Below are 22,380 nucleotides of genomic sequence, written 5' to 3' on the forward strand. Positions count from 1 at the left end.
ACGAGAGGGTGGTGACCCAGAAGAGAAGGGTAGGGAAGCAACCCCTCAGGAGGCACTAGCCAAGAGTTTTGAAACTGATCAAAGAGAGTACCGGATCAGACACTTCACAACCATAAGAAAGACACAAAAGTGATGACAGAAGTCCATGAGCAAAAGCTGCAGAAAGTGGGCGACAAAAGAGGAGATGTTCGACAGGGAAAAAGACGGTGCTTTTAGGAACAAGGTTGAGCCATAGGCAACTTCTCAAGAGACACAACCTTCTCCTCAGTACTCAGAAATATCCTTTTAGAAAGCCAGGCAAAATTATCCGTTTTAGGCAAGTAAAAAGCCTGAGAATTCATTGCCATTAGAATGTGACCAGGGGCGGCTAGGAAGGCTCGTTGAGAGGCAGGGGATGACCCAGTGGGAAGGAAAGTGTAGGAAAAAGACCTGAAATAATGATGTCTGTGGGATTTCATATATAATTAAAATAGAGAAAAAGGCTTGAACAGTACATGGGGTTAAAATGTGGTGCTCTTGGATTGACTGGTAAGCAGTCAAAAGCAGGTTAGAGGAAGAGAATGTGTTGGTGGCAGTGGAGGTGCAAGCCTTTAATCCCAGCACTCGGGAGGCAGAGGCAGAAAGGTCTCTAAATTTGTGGCCAGCCTGGTCTACAAAGTGAGTTCTAGGAGACAGGACTATGCAGAGAAACCCTGTGTACAGAAGGAAGAAAGACGGGGCAGGGGTGTCCTGTAAATGTCAGATTATAACTGAGTGAAAATAGAACCTGTAACTAACAGTATAAAAGAAAAGAAACTGGAATAAAGAGAACTGTGACAGACAGAAAAAAATAAATAGAGGGTAGAGGAAAACTGAAAGTTGTTAATAAATATGCCAACTGTGAGCTTAGCAATGCTGCCTGTTAGTACACCGTGGGGAACGTTGCTCTAGTTCAGTCTTCCACATGTTGATAGCCAGCTCCATGCTTTCGCATGGCACCTAATCGTTTAATGCACAATAGCTGAGCTAACGGGCAGCGTTACCTGTTTACATAAGAACTGCAAATGTTTAGAAAGAAAATTGTCAACATGCTGCCCTTCTCCAAGAGTGCTCTATTTTTTATTTCTTTATTTTTCTGTGTGCATGTGTAACTGAGTGAGTTTATGTGTACCATGTCTGCAAGGGAGCCCACAGCCGTCAGAATAAAGCAACAGATTCCTTGGAACTGGAGTTACAGATGGTCATGTGACACAGTGTTAGTGCTGGAACTGAATCCCAGCTCTGCAACAGCAAGTAGTTTTAACTGCAGATCTCTCTCTCTAGCCCCAAGGCTGCTCTATACTTTGGCACATGTCGGGATTCCAGGTCAGGAGTCTAACCATCACAGGTCTCAAAAACCTATAGGGAAGTTCGCTCTTCTCATAATCTTTGTAGAATTGCTCATTTTTGTTCCTTACCTGAAGAGGCAGATAATTATGCTTCCTGTTGTAAGAGACATCAGAGAAACACTGTAGCCCAAGGTATAAATGGCCTTCACCAGAATATAAAACGTGATCTAGGAAGAAATAAAAAACACATCTGTAAGCTGCTGGCCAAATGCGTGGGTCAACAGAACATTCTGAGTCCTCAGTCATAAAGGACCCTCTCTCCTGCATGCTGAGTGCTGGTATGATTATTTTAGAATTCTGCCTCCATCTTGAGCCCAGAAGGACCTTGGCTTTTTGAACACCTATCTTCTCTTACAAGCCAATTTAAATGAGTAGAAGACTTCTGTGAAGACGTTTATCAAAGGGAACTGCATTGGCTACCATTAGGGCCAAGAAAAAGAAAGGCTGAGATGAATAAAACTTGTAGGGTTCCTTGACTGGAGTAGGAATGTACAGTCTTCTGTAAATGAATTTCCAAATAAGACCAGGTGGAGACACACACTTGAGCTCATGGAAAACAACATGGCATCAAAGGTACATGGCCTTACTCAGAGGGTCTCTCCTCATAGCGTGGCTGCATTTACAACGTTTTATTTCTCATGTCTCTTAGGCTAGTAGGCTCCGTGGCTGGAGTCTCATCCATGCAATCACTGGATATGGGATAGAAGGCCTATAATTACTTCTGTAGGACCATTGAGGACACTGTGAAAACAGGAACCCTGTGTGTGTGTGTGTGTGTATGTGTGTGTGTGTGTTCATCATAGAGAAAAGCAGGCAATCACAGGACACCTGGACAGGCTGCACTATCCTAGTTGCTCAGAGGCCTCACCTGGTCTTCACTTTCTGGTAAAACTAATTCTTGTATGAAAATGAGAATATACCTGTTGATATAGGATGAATTAAATTTTTTTTTTTGTCAAAAAGTCCTGAAACAAACCTACCCACGGCTGCCAGGCCTCATGGTTATGGTACAATAAAGAGTCTGTCAAGAATGGTGGCACATGCCTGCAATCCCAGGATTTAGGAGTTAGAGGCTGGAAGATCAGGAGTTCAAGGCCAGCCTTCATTGCATAGAGAGTCTGAAACAAGATTCAATTACATGAGGCCCTATTTAAAAGTGTTTATAATAAAACATAAAAAAATTGCATCTTGCTACAATATCAATTGTCTAGGCAAGTTGTCCGTAATAATGCAATAGTGGCATGATTATTACGGACAAACCAATTATTTTCTCAATGGATGTGAGGTCTTCTCCACAGGAGGAATCTCATTTCTGGTGTTCTGAGTTTCACCTAAGGCCTATGAATGGGGAGACAATACACTGTAGTGAGGACCCTACTGGTGTTTCACTAAACAATCATGTTGTCAAACTGCCTTCTGAACATCTATGCTTATTGCCATCGATTTGTGCTGTCAAGCTTGGTCAGAGATGCTTCTTTTTCATTGGGTAGTGTGGTTAACGCAAAGACTCCTCAGTGGTCAAAGTACTGAGAATAAGCAAATGTGAGTATTCAGCTGCTGGCTCATCTTCTATACCTATTTATATCACCCAGGGAACACTGGGGGCCAGAGGACAGAAAGAATGTGATAGCCAGAGGATGACTAGCAAAGTTGTGAAATACTACACAGCTGTTGAACATGTCGACGTGTAGCAGCTGTGGTTGCTTGCACAAGCCTTGCAAAAAAAAAACCAAGCCAGCCAAAATTCCAGCATGGACTGTGGAGTGCTTCCAAGGCCCCGCCCTAGTGCAGAAGCTGTTGGTACTTGCTGGCTGCCGACAGAGGGAGACTCACTTTTCTTTGGTGAAGATGCGGATGCCGGTAAGCTTGCTGCTTATGCCGCAGTGCATGGAAACACACCCATGCACATGTGGGCTGCATGAATTTGGCTCAGGCTAATAATAATAATAATAATAATAATAATAATAATTATTATTATTATTATAATTATAGAAAGTAGTCCAAAAAGAAAACAAGGAGTTGGAGGGGAGACTGGTCAGGTTGTCCTGGGAAAGTTGAGGAGAGGTTAGTAAAAATAGATATAATAAAAATTTATTTTATAGTGCATACAATTCTTAAATAAATGAAAATAGTATACATGATGTTAGGTTTACTCAGAATATGTGACAGTCTAATTACGATATTAAGTTTGAATTACAGGACTTCTCCTTGTTGTACTAGACTGTGCCATAAAGGGTAGGTTACAGAAAAGCGGAGAGAACAGGGGCCCATACAACCCTCCTCCATCTTAAGCGTGGTCGTCCCTGCCTCATCTCTTCCTTCTCCTTCCCCTCATGCCTCATCTTTCAGTTTCCCCACTTCATCTTTATTCTTACCTCATCTTCCCTTCCACATACATCCGCAGCATCTCCTCACTTTATCCTTCCCATCTCTCCCAGCATTTCACTAACTTATCTTCATCCTTATCCCTCAGTAATTCTCACCCCTTCTGCTTACACCCCCCTAGGTTCCTCATCTCACCCCAGTATCTCCTCATTCCCCGTCTCCTCTTTCTCATCTCCCTTTAGCTTCTGTCTTAGTTACTTTTCTATTGCTATAAAGAGACACCATGACCAGGGCAATTTATAAAAGAAAGCATTGAATGGGGGGCTTTCTTACAGCTTTGGAGGGTGACTCATGACCACTGTGGTAGGGAGCGTGGCAGCAGGCAGGCAGGCACAGAGTTGGAGCACTAGATGAGAGTTTGCATCCTACCCACTAACAGTAGGCAGAGACAGGGAGGGTAAGGCTGGGCCGGGCCACAGTGGAAGAGGATGCGCTCAGTCCTAATACGACTTGATGTGCTATGGGTTGGTAGGGAGGGCTCCCCTTTTCTGAGAAAGAGGGATAGGGAAAAGAGGGAGGAAGGGTGTGGCTGGGAGGAGAGGAGAGAGGGGGCTATAATCAGGATGTAAAGTGAATAAATAAATAAATTAATTAATTAAAAAAGGCTGGGTCTGGAATTGGCTTTTGAAATCTCAAAGCCCTCCCCAGTGACATACCTCCTCCAGCAAAGCCACACCTCCTAACCCTAATATTTGATCAACCAACTGGGAACCAAACATTCAAACATATGAGCCCATGGAGCCCATTCTCTTTCAAACCGCCACACCTTCCGTTAGACTTGAGGATCGTTTCCCTGTAGCACCTGTTTGGTCAGTGTCATAGTTACTTTTCTATTGCTGTGATCAAACATCATGACCAAGGCAATGTACAGAAAGAAGAGTGTATCTGGGCTTATGCTTCAGAGGGATGACTCCACCCATCATGGAGAAGTATGACACAAGCAGAGACATGGTAACTGGAGCAGAAGCAAGGGCTCCTGTCTTCAAAGGAATGTGAGGCAGAGACAGCTCACTGGGAGTGGCGCATGGCTTTTTGAAACCTCAAAGCTTTCTCTCAGTGGTAAGTTCACACCCACTCAGCCTACGTGAATAATGCCACTAACGGGGGACTATGGGGCCATCTCGTTCAAATCTCCACAGTCAGGTTGGTCCCTTCTCTGAATTCTTCTGGTGCTAAGGTACTCAGTAAGTTTACTCTTGATTATATGTGGCCTTATGTGATTTTTCAAGCACAGGTGCCTCTTCTTGAGCTTTTAGTGCTTCTAGAAACCCTGCTATGATTAAGCAGCCCTTACCTTCTTACCCTTGTCTGGCCCGTGGTTGGCAGAGCAGAACTCTGGAGAGCTGGTATTAGTGTTGCCTCAGCTCCTCATGGGTCCTGTCTGGGGGGTCCAGTGTGGTCATCTACTTAAGTCTGGGCTTGGGAAGGTTGAGCTTGGAGCACTGTTGTCGTGTAAACACACCAACATTGGTACTGGACAGCCGCCCACGGCAGCTGCCTGGGAACACACCGGTCTTCCCTGTGGGCACTCGGGAATGCATGCAGAGCTTCCTGACTGAAAGGACTTGAGTGATAGCAAAGCCTTTGTCTAGGGCAGCAGGGTATTGACAAGGAAAACCACTGTGCAAGTTTCTTCTAATGAGCCAATACAAATCTAATGTGATGAGGACATTTTGGCACAGCTGCTTGCAGTACAAGTATTGCAAACATAGCGGCAGGCCAGATACCTGGGAACGTCATCGCGTCTGTAGCTGAGCTCCCAAGACTCCTCTCCAGGATAACAAATGATTGCTATCTGAACAGAGATGTGCTAAAACTATGCCATTCATAATATGCAAATGAAGTAACTCACACGCTAGGCTAATCACCTGTGCTTCTGAAGCAAACACATCCACTCCTTTTATTCACTTAACTCGTATCATCAAGTAACCTTTGGAGTCAGGAATATCAGTGATGCAAGGAGACAGGAATCACAGGGACCAAAACCAGTATCTAGAATGAACCACATGGTACATTGCAGCCTGCTATGGAAAGTCAGACTTTAGAACAGGGCTCACACCAGCTGCACTGGCTGAGGCCAGTTGCAATCATGACATTGTGGTTAGGGTCAACCTTGGGAAAGAGGGGGGACTCTGGTAAAAGGAATGGCCAGGGCAAAGGCACTGTGGCAGAGGGGGTGGCAGGAAGGTGCAGACCACACGGCTGTGAGAATGTGAAGCTGCAGCAACAGTGTGGCGTCGCTGTATTTCAGTTGCTGGAGTGGCCCCGACATACATGAAGGACAGACATGTGTGGCTCTCTCCAGTGGTGACTGCGTGTTCCAGTGAAACACTGTGGCCAGTCTGAAGAGTGATGGAAAGCATTCAGAGGCTCACGGATGGTTTATGATGGCAAAGGAAACAGGGCTTCCCAACAGAGTAGATAAAGAGTGAGACACAGGGGAATCCAGGGGTGTGATGGAACAACTGGACCACGAAGTGGAGGGACAGGAGGAGCCACGGCTATGTCTTCTCTCTGTATGTACTGCCAGGAAGACTCAGCCTCTGCAGAGGTGGCAAGAGTCAGAGAGAAGCCTGGATCAGAGGATTGTGAGGCGTTCTCAGCAGGAGATGGAACTAAAGCCTCAGACACATGTTAGTAAGAAATTTGATGAGAAGCAACAGTACTTTTGATGAGATGGTAGAGCGGAAGTCAGTGGGCCCCCACTCTGAGTGAGACTGGAAACAGGCAGACATGGGGGTTTTCCGAAGGACGTGCTTTGACTAAGGGGTGGCTTCTGTCTCCCCGGTGTGTACCATCTATAGGTGTGTAGAGGTGGTCCTGCCTAGGCTGCTCACTCAGTTGGACATCATGACATCCCATGATGGAAAGCTTTCAGCCAGAAAAGGAAACATGCAGGGTATTAGAGGCCGAGAACCAAGATCCCTACTCTGTCTTCACAACTGGACGGACATGAGCGATGGAAGCTGAAGAGCTCCCTTTAGGACCTTTATTTACTCTCTTCACAGCTTTGTCTATGCACAATGACTACCTCCCGTGAGCACGAGGAATTGACAGCATTCCTCATGTACACATTAAAATTTCTGATGAACCAAAGCCCACACAGGGAGAACATTAAATGAGAAACTTTAATGACCAGGAGAAACTTGAACAGCAGAGCACTTGCTCAGTATGAATAAGTCCCTGTGTTCCATACTCAGCACCACCAACATAACACACAGACACACACAGAGACACACACACATGCACACTCACCCAAATCAAACACAGCAAACAAGCAAAAAAAAAAAAAAACCCACCTCAACATGGAGAGCAGAGAAAGAAGCCCCGCTTATCTCCAGCCACCCTGCAACCTCTGCATCTAGAAGGTCTCTCTTCTACCAAGTCCCCCAAAGCCCTGTGCTGAAGTTCCAGTTGTCCTTCTGGTCTGCTTGGGACTCTTGGCTTGGACAACTGAGTTTCACTGGTGTCTCAGCCCACCTGCCATTCTCGTCATGGCCACATTGTCCCTACAGAGTTCATAAGGCCCGAGGGGACCAGTAGGCACCAGTACATGGTGTTTAGCCAGTGAATAAAATATGACCCACAGATCTAGGAGCTGTGAGGCTTAGACAATTAGTGCAGCAATCATTTGGCCCAAGGAGCTGAGATAGAACAGCTGCTGAGAGCAGGCTCTCTTTCAGAGCCTTGGCTTCTGCATGGACTCTGGAGGCCAAGGAATGGACAGCCTTGCCTCATGATGCCAAGGACCAGGCTGGATTGCTTGTGTTTTGTCCACTTCACAACTTTCTCTAAAGCCCGACTGAGAACTTGCTCCCCAAAGGAAGTACCTCATACCCTTCTCTTGGAAGGACTTGGGTCAGTGCTCGGAGAATCGTTCTGGTTAATTCTTTGCGAAAAAATTGAGCAGGCTAGCATGACCCCTACTTGGCTGAGGTGATCAAGGTGAGTGCCCACTTTGCTGCGGCAAATTAAGGCATTACATGAGATGTTAGAAGAATTTTTATGTCTACCTTGCTAAATCTTAATGGTGAACCTTAGTTCCTATGGTAGGGGCTATGCAGATTCTTTCAACCTGCCTCTTGCTGATGAAACCACATAAATTAAACTAATTAAAGTTAAATGAGGTTTAAAACTTCAGCTACTTGTTTATACTGGTTGCATTTCAGGGCTCCAAACTCCAGTTGTCAGTGGCCTAAACCCTGGACCAACAGAGGAAGAACACTTCCATTATGGCAGGCAGGCGTGACAGTGCATGCTAGGTACCCTCTGAAGTTGTGATCACTTGCATCAGTTTAGGCAGACATTTGCTCCTACCTGAGGTTGCTGCCTCTGTTTTGTGTGTCTTTGTGTTCCTTCCTGGTCTGAGCCTCTGAGAAGTCACACAGTTGCAGAGCCATCGCCACTCAGATATGGTCCTATGCCACAGGACTCTGATCTCATTACCTTAACTTCTTCCTTTACAGCCTTTTCAACAAGGAAGTGTGGCTCAGTGTGAGTACCTACATCTTCAGAGAAGACAGTAATGCTGGAAGAATAGCCCTTGGGAGGAAGAATGAGAAAGGGCCATGCAAGTTGCTCACAAATGTACATGAGAGAGCCATGGTGGGAATTAAAAAAAAAAGGTTAACACTTAATGCATCAAGACCCGGATGTGTTTGAGAAAAGCAAATAAGATGACTTGTACTTAGGAATGAGATAACCAAGCTAGACAGCTATGAGGAGGGACAGGGCTCTGGGCCAGTGCTGGCAGGGCACACTCCTGACAGCTCTTGGGGGACGTACAAAAGGCACGATTGTTCCCTCTTATATCCTGGTTTCTAATGCAGCTACTTGTAACAGATGAAAATATAAGCAAGGTTGCTTCTAACAAGAAGCCTCTGCCTAGTTTAGGAAAGATAACCCAGACCATCCTGCTGACAGGGAGTTAACTAAGAACCTATGCAGCTACTTCTTGGTGGCTGTGAGAACAAAGAGGGATCAGTACCTACAATTAATGAGATTTTAGACACCTGCCAGGTCAGAGGGAGCAACACCAGCCAGTGACTAACACTTAGCAGACAGTCAAGGTCAACAGCTGACAAAGCACAGGTCAGAGATGGACAAAGGGGGTGTCCACCACCCCTAACTGGGGCACATGAGCAGAGCATGATCATCTCCTGGTTGGGCCAAAGGGACATGTGTACAGGGTGTGGGTCCTCCTTTGGCTGAGCCCATGATAACTCATCAAATGATTAACTAAAAGTGATTGCCTTAGATTTTGTTCAGTTTCTGCCATGGCCCCATAAAAATTCATACACAAAGAAATATTATACCTTTTACCTCTCTTGAAAACCCCTCCCAAATTTGGGAGTGTCTCTCAATTTTCCCTATTTTATCATTTTTCTTTTAATTTTTATCGATGAAGTTTGCTTCAGCCTTGCATATTCCCAGCAGAGTGAACAGTTTAAATTTTCACTGGTGTGAGACTGTAAACCCAGAGCCACTGACTGTATCAGGCTGCCCTTTGGTGGCTATTGAATGTCTGGCACCTTAGAACCCTGGGTCAGGCACAACTAACACGGCTGGGAAAGATCCAATCACTCTAAAAACCCTTGCCTCGTGGTCACTGCCATGGGGCTCTGACAATGTGTGATTTCCTGCTAGAATTTAGCAGGAATGGTGCAACTGACAAGAGAAGGCTGAAAAAGTGTGTAAGCAGCAGCTGAGTCTCTGGAGCAAATTCTGGGCCTTGAAGTTAGGTCTTTGTGTAGAGCTGAGATCCTGTCACAGCAAACAGCAACAAAAGATGGCTCTAGCGTTTAAAAGCATGTTTGCCCTTTCTAAAAAAGGGCAAACATTCTGACGGTGTCACAAAAAGCAGAGTATTATCAAACACGGTGCAAAGAAGTGGCTTCCTCTTTCGGAGGCTTGACCCAGAAGACCCAGGGTGATGCTTTCCATAGGAGAAATGCTGACTGTGGTAGACCACATTTCTAGAAAGCACCAAGGATGCTGCATCTGAGGCGAGGGTGTGTCACTATCCTGCCCATGGTGGCAATCAGTCCTCAGGGTGCCACAGTGACTGAAGTGAAGGTTGAGCCCAAGCTCTGTAAAAAGTGGCCGCTCTCTTTCCATGATTTGTTTTTCTTACAGGGAACTAGATCTGATTTTAAAAGTTCAGGCCTGTGTTGACAGAGCCATCAGCCTGAGCCCAAAGCTCTTTCTTTGAGATCTCCGGCCATCCTAAATGGTAGACTTCTGGTCAGTGGAAGCCAGGTGCTTCAGGAAGACAGGCTCTCTGTGCAATCTATACCTGAGTGTGTGTCCCACAGCTGGTGTTTGTTTCGTGAGATCCCTTCTTGAAATGACAAGACATTGATTGACAGCTAGAAGAAGAAAACAGTGACACAGGCACAGGAATGGGAGGCAGACAGTGGGCTCTCTCCTGGGAGCTACATTCAGCAGGCCTTTGCTTTCATTTATTAATGTATGGAAACACCTTGCTGCTCTTGGTTGCTGTTGTGAGACAAGAAGATAGAGCTCTACTGAAATGAGTACTGGACTGGCTTCAAGGAACTTGACTACCCTGATCAGAAGGAAGCAACTAAGAAAGAACTGTGTCCCCTCTCCCACTAACTCTTTCTCTCTCCTACCAGGTGTTGGGGTAATGGAAGGGATTGGGTGGAGTAGGGAGAAAAAGATATAAGAAATGTAAATAAGAGATTTTAAAAAGTACACCAACATGAGACTCTTTGATTGCCTTAGAAAAACCATGGTATTTTCCCACAAGCCCCTCTGAAAACTGGACATTCTGGTCCAGGATCTCATCTGGAATTCCTCCGTCAGAGTTAGGGATACACCCTGCTGCTTCTAAGAAATTGTTTTTTAGTTTTTTCCCTCAAAGAAAGACATGAAAAATAAAAGCACGTTGCACATCGGAGAAAGAGAAACACAGTTAACTTCTGGCTGGGGTGGCAGGTCACCTGTAGAAAGCCAGGAAGAAACAGCAGGAATAATGAAACCAAAGCTGCACAGGTGGCCGCCTGTCTATAAATAACTTATAAAACCACATAAGGAACTGACCGAGAATACAAGATATATGCCATGTCAGTATGAGGACCCAGCTGCAGGACAGTGATTGCTACTCTTCAACCCAGTAAGGCTCCTATTACAACGCCGGTGCAGGAAATCCTGGGGTTCTAGGGAATGAAAACCAAGACACTGAAAATCTGGTTGATGGTGGGATCAGCTGCGATTGTCTAGAGTAGGATGGGCAGCTTCCATGGATGGGAAGAGCAGAAAAAAATGATACAATTCTGGGAGAAGGATGAAATTCTTGTTTGGAAATTATATCTGATTAATCAGAGTTCCTGCAAATATGTTCCAAATGTGTTAGCTGGCGTGAAAAAATTGCTATGAGGAAAAGCTGGGCATCTGCCTGTCCTGTGAGAATCGCCAAAGAATGGAGGGAAGGAGAAGCCATAAATTAAGAGGCACATAGACTGTGATTTGTAATGCTAAATGTATGTTATACAGACCATGGAGACCAGTGTTGGGAAGTGTGTTGGGGAAAAGTAAGACAAGGTTCTGAGTGGATGAAGTGCTGAGTGAGCAAGAAGGGGAAAATTCCCACAGGAAAACTGGCAAAGGATAGATGCTAACACCCAACAAGAAAGCAAACTATAAATAGATGAGAGCGCCTTCCAGCCCCATCAGTGGTCAGCAGCATGCACTCAGACTTGGTGTATCTTTGTTTATAAATTGGTGACAATTGAAAATAAAGAAAACTCTGTGTTGGTGGGTACTTTGGCCTCAGTATCTGTGGCCCCATCCTCAAATCCACCGACTGAATCTTTAACAAGGATACAGAGCCTTGCTGGGCTACTAGGTCCTGAGGGATGAGCTCATGAGTGGGGGATGGGTCCGCCTGCTTACACTGTGCCTGATACAGAGCAGAGGTAGATGTCCCATCAGACCCAGCATCTGCCATGGCCTGACCTTGGACTTCAGCCTCTGGAACTGTGAGAAATGAGCCTCCTCTGCTGACAAGTCTCTCCAGCTGCAGCATTTTGTTACAGAAGCCTGGTCCAAACAGAGTCCTCTTAAGTCATTCTTTTTTTTTAACTTTTATTAATTACACTTTATTCATTTTGTATCCCCCCATAAGCCCCTCCCTCCTCCCCTCCCGGTCCCACCCTCCCCCCCTTTCTGCATGCATGCCCCTCCCCAAGTCCACTGATAGGGGAGGTCCTCCTCTCCTTCTTTCTGATCTTAGTCTATCAGTTCTCATCAGAAGTGGCTGCATTGTCACTCTTAAGTCATTCTTGTGGCCACAATCATACAGAAACTTGTCTTACTCAAACCAACAAAAAAGAGATCAAAAGGTAAAGGAAAAACTGCTGCTCAAAACTCTGCCCATTTTAAAGAGCATTTGTGGTGACTGCTGTGGTTGAGGTACTGGAAGGCAGCTGACAGCACAGGACACAGCACGAAGCTCACTCCAGGGATGTGTCAATCAGCTGGTTCCTAGTAGCTTGGGATTTGGACCAAGATGGACTACAATCCATCCCAGGCTGCACTAACAAATGATTTGTGTTGTGTTAGCCTGATTTCTGATTTTCACACATGCCCTTTGCAGAACCTTATTAGAGTTCATGAACTACTGCTAGCCTGTTAAATAGCAGTAAAACCGGGGTCAAGTTGACACAGTCTGGACCAACAGCCCAACACGAGTGGGAAAAATATCTAATTCCTTGTGCTTTTGATCAGCTGCTGAGCTAGAGTATCTCAGGGGTTCCTTCTGTCTCTGAGTCTACAGTATACCTGTTAGTATTTTGGAACACAACCTGCTCCTGGGTTACCCAGCAAGCTATGATGTCATCTTGTGTTGCCAGCCGGTGGCCACTCCTGGAAGGTGTGGTTACCTTGCCCCTTAAAGGGCTAACCCCAACACATGGTCTCTCTCTCTTACTCTCTCTTACCCTCTTACTCTTTCTCTCTCTCTCTGTCTCTCTTTCTCTCTCTTGGGGTGCCCCTTCCCTTTTCTCTCTCTCTCCATGTCCTGCTCCCCCTTCCCTCCTAATAAATCTCTCACAGAGAATATCGGTTGACTCCTGTTTCTTCTTAATTTTTAACAATACTGGAGTCTTGTGCCTTCTTGGAAAAATGGGGGATCCTGAAGGGATAACCTGGTCCTGTCATGGTCCTGAGGAACTGTCAGCTTAGTCTGATGTCTGCTACTGGCAAGGCCTGAAAGAGCCTAGGTCTCTTGAGGTCAGAGCTCCTAAGGATAAAGTCACTCTGAAGGGTCCCTGTGATACAGAAATGAGAAAGCTGTGGGGAAGAGTGTTAAGCATCTGACTGATTTGTGTATTTCAGCTCCCAGAGGCACAGCCTGAGCTCTCCACTCAGGGCGAATCCCTGCATTCCTTATCACACCTGACACAAGCCTGATCTTTGAAATGGAAAGCTATGAGGACTCTATCTTATGTCTGTTTGTCTGTATGTCAGGCACTTTTTACCCTTGGATGACAGGGATAAAATTAACTTGCAAAAAGTTTTATTTAGTTAGCCTAAAGAAAAATAAGCACTTACTTATTTTATATTCCAAATAGTGGAAATGAGAAACGAAAATTACACATTAGCTCAGAAATCTTCAAGCGTCTATGATTTGCATAATCTCCAGGAAGTAAGGAAACTGGCTTTTACTTTTAGACATATATTTAGAGGAGCCGGTGTCACATACTGCATCCATGTAACTGTTTTCTAACCAGTCAAACTCTCTGTGTGTGACAAAATTTCTCAACAATAAAAGCTAAAAAACAACCAAATGGATTAAATCAGTGTAATTTCAAATAAAAGGAATTGCTGTCAACCTAATGTTTATCTGCTTTTTGACAGGTAACTGAAGAGAAGCTGTTAGTCAGCAGCTCTGTGCCACACCAAAAACAAAAGAAGACAAGACAAACAGAAAACCACACCAACAAACTCAACTGTCTACACTGCGGCAGAGGGCTTGTAGGACAGCCAGCACTGATGTACAGCTAGGGGAGAGACAGAGAAGGGGAGGGAGGACATTTTATGGTGAGGCTATCTATGGAACTATTAGCATTTTATAAATGAGTGTTATTATAAATACATTAATGTAAAAATAAGAATTTGGGTTTTTTAAAGGTATAATACTGATCAAACTCCCCCCACCCCATCTTCCTGTTCTTCTCTGAGTTAGATGAGACTGTGTCTACCTGCAGATCTGAGGGTGGCCTTGAACCCAGGATCCTCCTGTCCGTGCAGCCCTGCATTACTAGTGTGCTCCACCGTCTCTTGATCTTACTCATTTTTGTGTTTGGTGTTGATGGAGCCCATGGTCCTGAGTACACAGGCATATGTAGGCAGCGCTCTACCAGAGGAGATCATCCCCAGGAGGAAATGATCAGCTCTTGAGAGGAGATTCTGAAAGAATCTTTTTCTTTGCCTTTTGAATAATCTGATTAGGAGAGATATCTTTTTCATTCAAATAATTTCCTATGGTTCACTATTAAAGCATTACATATTCTGTCTTTTAAATAACTATGTAACTTTCTGTATTTGCTTTGAAATCTGTCACTGTTTTAGAGAGACAACTGCCTTTGATCCTATTTAAACAATGTTTTTACATTTTTGATGTTTTTGACAAACTTCTGCAAACTGAATTCTAAATAAAGCCTTTTGATTTCAAACTAAGTTGGATTTTTCCAGAGGGCTAGCAAGCTCAAAAGAACTTATTCTTTCTGTTTACAAACATAGAGGAGAGATTGAATTAATTGGGCTTTTTTGCAGTTGATGGTGGTTGACTTTCCTTACCTTACATCTGTGTGGATGGATGCCATTAGCTTGGACCTGCCAGAACACGTATGAAACTTCTGGAATCCCAGTGTGCCCTGACACCATGTGTCAGGCCAGTTCCAGGAACACATTGTTTATAGTAAACCCTCATCAGTTCTTTACCACAGCCCTTTGACAGCTGTTCTCTTAGTTGGATGCCTTTCCAAAAGGTTCTGCGAGGAGCTATCACACTCATTGCCAGGGATCCATGGGAGTTGGGCAAATGCAGCATTTGAACAGCTTGGAGGTCATGAATTCAGTTGGATGGGAATTTTTAGAATAATGAAACTGACCAATCCAGGAAATTACTCTTAGAACTTTTTGTTTGAAATTGATTCTTTGATGTCCTGTTTCCTAGATTCAATGAACCCATGTTCTCTTTTCTCTGGAGCTTTCTGAAACTCTGGCAAAAGATTCTTTTGTAAACAAGATGAACTGAGAAGCTTTTACTGTGTAGTGTAAGTTTTGAGGAATGTTGTGATTTGTGTAAGTTCATGGTGGTTCTGTTCTCCACTAATAGGCCACACTGGGTGAGTCCTTGGCCCAGAGGAGCTTTTAAAAGCCTAATAGGAGGTTCCTCGTTTTCCAGACAGTTCTAATGGGCTGTGGCTGACCTTACAGAGCCGGTAAGTCTCCTTGGATATCATCGCTGGTGCTGACTTGAAGGTTCCTTGTGGGAATGGGCAAATGCTTTGGTTGTGTGACCCATCAGTCCAAGTTTAGTGAGACTAGATTTACTCTGCAAACTGCTTAGTCATCTTTGGTGCCTTTAGCAGGAGTGGGTGATCTCAGGAAGAAAGCTGCTGTAGTAGAGAGCACCAATGCTCCCAAGAGTGACCCTCGCCTTTTCCAGTGCCTTCAACTGTCATGTTATCTCTAACCCATTTTTCTTTCAACTTCTTATGACTTTTCAAGCTAACATTTCCATTTTATTTCATTGTTCTTCTTTGCAATCACTGAAAACCATGGCTACCTATTTCATCAAGGCAAGAAAGTTGGATCTAAAAAGCAACTACAAGCTTTAGAGAAACCGCCATTTTCACATTAGCTGACAATTGTCACACTGTGCTGCATAGCCACTATTCTGTGACACTTGATGACATCACCAAGGATATTCTAGTTGAAACTACAACAGCTGCAGGCTGATACTACCCCTGTAACTTAGAGGTGCCGGGAGCTGGAAGCTGGAAACTCTTTCCATGGTGTTTCCCAGTATGCCATTTGTTCTCACTACTGATCTTAGTTTTTCTCTTGTTTCCATAGAAACATCTGTTAAGTCTCTGTCTGTACCATACAGACATCTAACTTGGGTGGAAGCTCTGGAGAGCTGCCTCCTGAATCAACACCTGAACCAAGTGAATGTGGCCTTCTCAATGAAGGTGATATTCACAGACTGTTTCTAACTATATCAGCATTTTTTGGAGGTAAGCAATGTTGCCCAGATGCCGGAACTTACTGGAGAAGATGTCAACAAAACAAAGCACTTGTGCCTTGTTGGAAGAGGCCTTATCTATTGTGGGCTTTGTAGATGACAACAGCTGTGGCTTCTTTAGCTAGATTTGTATGACATGATCACAGGGTCGCAGGGTGCTAAGTGGATAAATGAGTGTTCTACTACCCATACTTCTTCAGTCTGGGGAAAATCTGAAACCCAGCTAAACTTTACCTAGGAAAATGAAGACTGGCTTGAAAGCATGTGCTCACTTGTTGCTCTTTCTTTTAATTAAATTCAGGCAGTGAGCACCCAGACCTGAGCTGCAATTCTGTCATGCTTCATTCTTACTTTCTGCATTCATTGTTCTCACTGATCTGCATGAGAACCTGATAGCCAAGACTATTCGACCACACTCACTCTAAGAATCAACGGGGACTCTGGCTTTTGGTGTCCCACGTACGTAGGAAAGTGATGTGGCCATCAAAATACTTAACAGCTGGGGACATTCTCAATTAACAGAGGGAGTGGCCAAAGGAGGGTGATGAGTGCCACATGAAAATAAATCAAACAGGGAGGCCGGGACTGTCCTGTGCCTGAGTTGGCAGCTGCGTCATCAGATGAAGCCTACAGAAGCTGTTTTCCAAGCAGCTGTGGCAGCTCTGGCCTCCAGTCATGGGTGACAGCTTGGTATGCTGTAGCCAGTGAGCACCAGCTATGCAGCTATCTACCATAAGCAGTGAGAAAAACATCGATGTGCCCAGCACACCTCGGAAGCAAGCTGGCCACTCTTGTGAGGCTGTGTTTGGTCTTGTCTCCACGTTCAGCAACGGATGACAGAAATTTCATGTCAAGACTATCTCTGGGTTTCTTTTGGCCTTGCTGGCCTATTCCCTGCGTGTGCTCTTCCCACTTACTATTTCGGGCCAGTTCTGCTTTCTCCCGAAGTCTGTGTAACCCACCTGTGGTTCCTGATAGAGAGCTGGCATTTACAACCCTGTCTCCACCATGCCCAGTGGGCTGGTCAGTTTTGTCAGCTTGACACAAACTTGAGTCATCTAGAAAAAGAGAGCCTCAGCTGAGGAATTACCTCTATCAGATTGCCGTTGATTAATGACTGACATAGCCTAGCCCACTGTGGCAGTGCCCTCTCTGGGCAGGTGGTCCTAGGGTGTATGAGAACAAAAGATGAGCAAGCAAGTAAGCTGCATTCCTGCATGGTCTCTGCTTCAGTTCCTGCCTCTAGGCTCCTGCCTGAGCTCCTGCCCTGGCCTCCCTTGATGACTGAAGATGTAATAATCCCTTTCCTCCATAGGTTGCTGTTGGTGATATTTTATCACAGCAACAAAAACAAAGTAGAACAAAAATTGGTACCAGAGAGTGGGATATTATTTTGATAGGCTTGCCTATGTTTTGGGGGAGGATTGTAGCAGTATTTGGAAATTTGGGCTAGAAAAGTCCTTGAGGTTTTGGAACTTAATGGGTTATTGTGGAAACTTGGAAGATTATGCCAAGAGAAATGAAGATGGCAGAGGCTTGACTTGTGAAGTGTCAGAGGGTAACAAAGAGTATATCAGGTTCCTTCAAGTGATATTTTGAGTTAAGAATCTTTTTAAAGATCTTTATTTATTATTCTCTCATACAATATATCCTGACCCCACACTGCCCTCTCTCCACTCCTCCCAGCCCCGCCTCCCAGATACACTCTGCCCCTATCTCCTCCACCAGAAAAGAGCAGGCCTCTCAGGGACATCAAACAAACATGGCATAACAAAGACACAATAAGACCAGGCACAAGCTTCACATCAAGGTTGAGCAAGGCAACCCAGTCAGAGGAAAAGGGTCTCAATAGCAAGCAAGAGAGGCAGAGACTGCTCCACTCCCAATGCTGCTTGGCCAGGGCTGAAGAATCAGCTGTGATTAACAAGAGACTAGCTTCATTTGGGTAAAATACCCTGGGAAGTATTTCCTCAGGGTCAGCACACTGAAACTGAGGTCCAGAGGAGCCAAGGCTGCATGTCATGCCAGCTGCTGAAGTTGGTAATATTGTCTTCCATATGGTAACTGGCTTTGGTGGTATGAAAGCTGCAGGATTGAAGGGGTCGTTAAAAGAAGCTGGGTCTCTGAACTGTGAGAGGTCGGGAGAGGTAATTGGTGCAGTGGAAACATTAGGATTGCATGGGTTCTGGAGAGATGTCAAGGCATGGCACTATGTGGCAAGACAGATATCCCTGAAGAGGCTAGGAAAAACCATGTTGAAGATGCAGGCTCAGATGAGATGCTTAAGATGCTCAAAACACCCCAAAATTTGAGATGCTAGGATTGTGGGATGATGGCCAAGGACAGCAGCAGGTATAGACTGGAACTGGCCTGAGTCTAGTTGACAAGCTGTGTGTGCTGTGGATGGCAGAGCTGGGGAAGAAGATCTGGAGCCCAGAAGATTTTGAGTGTGCTCTAGATTTTGGAATGAACTGTTTACATTGTTAGAGTTTGAGTTTGCTTAAGTGTTATTACTTTTATTTTCTGGGTATTCTCTTTTGGAGTAAGAAATTATTTAACTTTTTTATTTTATAGGAACCTACAGTTAAGAGACTTTGGGTATTTTAAAGACACTTTGAACTTTCAAAGTGTTTGAGATTTTTAAAGACCATTGGACTTGAAAAGCAATACTACATTTTATATTGTGGTAGTAACATGAGATCTTAGGGCATAAACAAAAACGGAAAGGTTATGGTTTAATGGTGATGTGTTTATAGCCATGTTGATAATGGGTTAGCTATGCTGGCTAGGTTTGTTGATACACCCTAGAGTCACTCAGAAAAATGAAACTTCAATTGAAGAACTGGCTCCATTGGATTGACTTTGGGGCATGTCTGTGGGGCATTTCCTTGAATAAATTATTGATGTGGGAGGGGCTATTCCACTATGATTGGTACCATCCCAGAGCTGATATACCTAGATTGCATAATAAAGCTGATCATCTAGGTTACCTCAATATAATATTATATGCATTATATTGAATATATATACTCAATATAGTCTGTCTAGTTCCATCTATTTATCTACAAATTTCATTTTTCTTTACATCTGAATAGTATTCCATTCAGATGTACATATACATTTTCATTATCCATTCATGAGTTAGGGGACATTTAGGTTGTCTCTGTTTCCTGGATATTGTGAACAGAGCAGCAGTGAACATGGCTGAGCAACTATCTGTGGAGTAGGATGCTGAGTCCTTTGAGGAATGACATGTTGGATCATATGGAAATTTTTTGCATTTCTCATGTTTTTGATAATTCTGCACACTGATTTCAGAGTGGCAGCACCAAGCTGCATTCCCACCGCCAGCGGACGGGTGTCGCCCTTTCTCTACAACCTCACCAGCCCCTGTTGCAGTTATTTTGCTGACCTTAGTGATTTTTCCTGGGGTGGAATGAAATCGCAAGGTTATTTTATTTAGCATTTATTTACCTAGCATTTTCTTAATGGCTAAGGATGATGGACATTTTCTGAGGCGTTTATCAGCCAGTTTTATTTCTTTTATTGAGAACTCTTTGTTTGGATCCCAGGAGCTCCACGGAGGACCAACAGACCCAACTAACCAGGCCCCAGAGGGGCTTGCTGAAGCTGAAGCATCAACCAGGGACCATGCAGGAATTGGACCTAGACCCCTACAAAATGTAGCTGATGGGCAGCTCAGGCTTCATGTGGGTCCTCAAGTAAGGGAAGCGGGGACTGCATCTGACAAGGACTTTTCTGCCAGCTTTTTGATCACTTCTTCCTGACGGGACTGCCTTGCCAGGCCACAGGAGGAGAGGAGACACTCAGTCCTGATGTGACTTGATGAGCTGGGGTGGTGGATGGGAAGGGGGCTCCCCTTTTCTGAGGATTAGGGGAGGGGGGAGGTGAGAAGGGGGAGAGAGTGGGATTGGGAGGGAAGGCGGGATAGGGCTACAACCAGGATATAAAGTGAATAAAAATAAATAAATTTAATAAAAAAAAAAGAAAAAAAATTAGGAATAGTGGTACCTCAAGACCCAGCTATACCACTCCTGGACATATACCCAAAAGATGCTCCACCAGTCCATTTTTAAATGGTTTATTTGTTTCCTTGACTCTTTGTTGTTGATGTTTTTGGTTTGTTTGTTTGTTTGTTTGCATATTCTGGATTATTAATTCTCTGTCAGATATATATCAGGCAAAGATTCTCTTCCATTCTGTGAGTTTCTTCTTCACTCAGTTGATTGTTTCCTTAGATGTACAGTAGTTTTCTAGTTTTATGAGGTCCCAATTGTCAATTACTGGTCTAAGTTCCTTGGCAAATAGAGTCCTGTTCAGAAAGTCCTTTCCTACACTTGTGTCTTATAGGGTGAGGTCTTTGACTCACTTGAATCTAATTTTTATGCAGGGTGATAAATATGGGTCTAATTTCATTTCTCTGCGCGTGGAAATACAGTTTTCCTGGCACCATCTTTTGAAGAAACTGACTTCTTTAGTGTATTTTTTTTGCTTTTTTTCATATATTTTTGTGGCTGTAGTTATGAGTACTCAATCATGTTTGTGTCTTCTAGTTTATTCCATTGGTCTGTATATCTTTTGTGCCAATACCATATTGTCTTTATTATGATAGTTTATAATATATCTTGAAGTCTAAAATGGCAATTCCTTCATTATTTTTTTAACATTGACATTAATATATTTTTTAACATTGACATTTCTGACATTTTCTGGCTTGGCTATCCAAGTCTTTCCTGGTTCCATATGAATTTTGGATTTTTTTCTGGTTTTGTGAAGAATGTTTTGGGTATTTTGATCCAGGTTGTGTTGAATCTGTAAATTGCTTTTGGTAGGATGGTCATATAGCCCTTGTTTGATTCTCAGGATTGAGGCTTGGCCCTTATTCCTGAAGACACCACACACTTAGGACATAGGACTTGGATACTCAAGCTGGATCTGACCTGAAAGCCTCTTTGCTGTGGTCCAGCTTCTGCAGTTTCAGAAAATACCAAGCAAAATTCCAAGGGAGGCGAGCAATCACACTGTTCTACTCAGCTGCAAAACCTGTGAACCACAGCAATGACCAGCACGGCAAGATTTGCATAAAGGTGCAGGAAGTGGAACTCAACCAACAGCTGCCTTATTGGACTTATGACTGCGCAACAGGATGGACATCATGCCTGGTACTGGAATCCTAGCCAGACTCATAGGGTTAATGAAGTCCCAGACCTTAGAAAAAAGTCCACTACAACCGCTTTGCTAGGCTGGTGTAATTCTTTATACCCGAAGAGAAGTGTAACAACCACCCCACATCAAAGAGCTTCTCTTACAGCATAATAGAGGCTGACTATCAGAGATCAAGAGACACTGGGGTGCTCAGCCCCACTAGATATATCAGCTATGGATCAGGAAACATCTGAGAAGAGTGGATGCGAAGATTGCAAAAGCCAGGATACTAGGGAGTTGCCTAGAAATGGCCACATAAGCAAGACCGGCACAGCAGCAACACCAATGGACATATTATTGAAAAGTTTCATGACAAAGTTTCTTGACAAAGAACTATAGTCAAGTATTGACTGCTTGGAGAAAGAGAATTGGTTTCTGCCAGGGAGGAGACCTCTAATTGGTTGTCCAGTGTGGAGTGGATCAGCCTTGAAACCGTGTACACACAAACAACAAAAACCCTCAGCAGCTTGTATCATTTCTGTTTGCGCACACACAGATGTAACAGATATAAGGAAAGGAGAGCATCAGCTTGAGTGCAGATGGGAATGGGAAGGGCTCAGGAGAGGCTGGCTGGGAGGGGGAGAAGTGATGCAGTTCCATTTCAGTTAAAAGCATTTACAAAGGAAAAAAGAAAAAGAAAGCTAGAAAGCCAGGAGGAGCAAGTCGGTAGGAGTGTCCCTCCGCGGCCCCCCTCTCAGTTCCTGCTTCTAGGTTCCTGCCTTGAGCCTTGGTTCCCTGGATGCTGGACTCTAAGCTGTAAGGTGAGGTGGACCCTTTGCACCCCAGGTTGCTTTTGGGCAGTGTTTTATCACAGCAACAGAAATCAAAGAAATACATTGAAAAAGAAATATTTTGATTTCCCACTTAGCAAAACATTATCTTCAGAATAATCTCTCTGGATTTCATTTTGTCATTGTTGGCTTATTTCCTGCATGTGCTGGTTACCAGCTACTGTTATGGCTTGAATCTGTTAGGGTTTGCATGCTTTGCATTTCTCCTGCTGACCTCGTAGACTGCTCGCTGTTGACACTCCTGTTATCACTCTGTCCAGGGTTATTTAACTGTGCTCCAGTGCAGTGTACCCCTTCCCGAAATGGGGCTCACCTTGCTTTGATTATCTCAGGA

The 22,380-nt window shown here is 44.3% G+C and overlaps 1 protein-coding gene across 2 annotated transcripts in view; it reads right to left on the reverse strand.

Moving 5' to 3' along the window:
- Positions 1–22,380, reverse strand: part of Vipr2 (vasoactive intestinal peptide receptor 2) — a 70,521-nt gene that overhangs the window by 18,934 nt on the left and 29,207 nt on the right. For both annotated transcript variants that reach the window (XM_055607573.1, XM_055607574.1), the window contains exon 5: positions 1,437–1,534. In XM_055607573.1, the coding sequence (XP_055463548.1) occupies positions 1,437–1,534 (98 nt within the window). The remainder of the gene's footprint in view (positions 1–1,436; positions 1,535–22,380) is intronic.

This window comes from Psammomys obesus, unplaced genomic scaffold (assembly GCF_907164565.1).
Source record: "Psammomys obesus unplaced genomic scaffold, mPsaObe1.curated_primary_1811, whole genome shotgun sequence".
Lineage (NCBI taxonomy): Eukaryota > Metazoa > Chordata > Mammalia > Rodentia > Muridae > Psammomys > Psammomys obesus.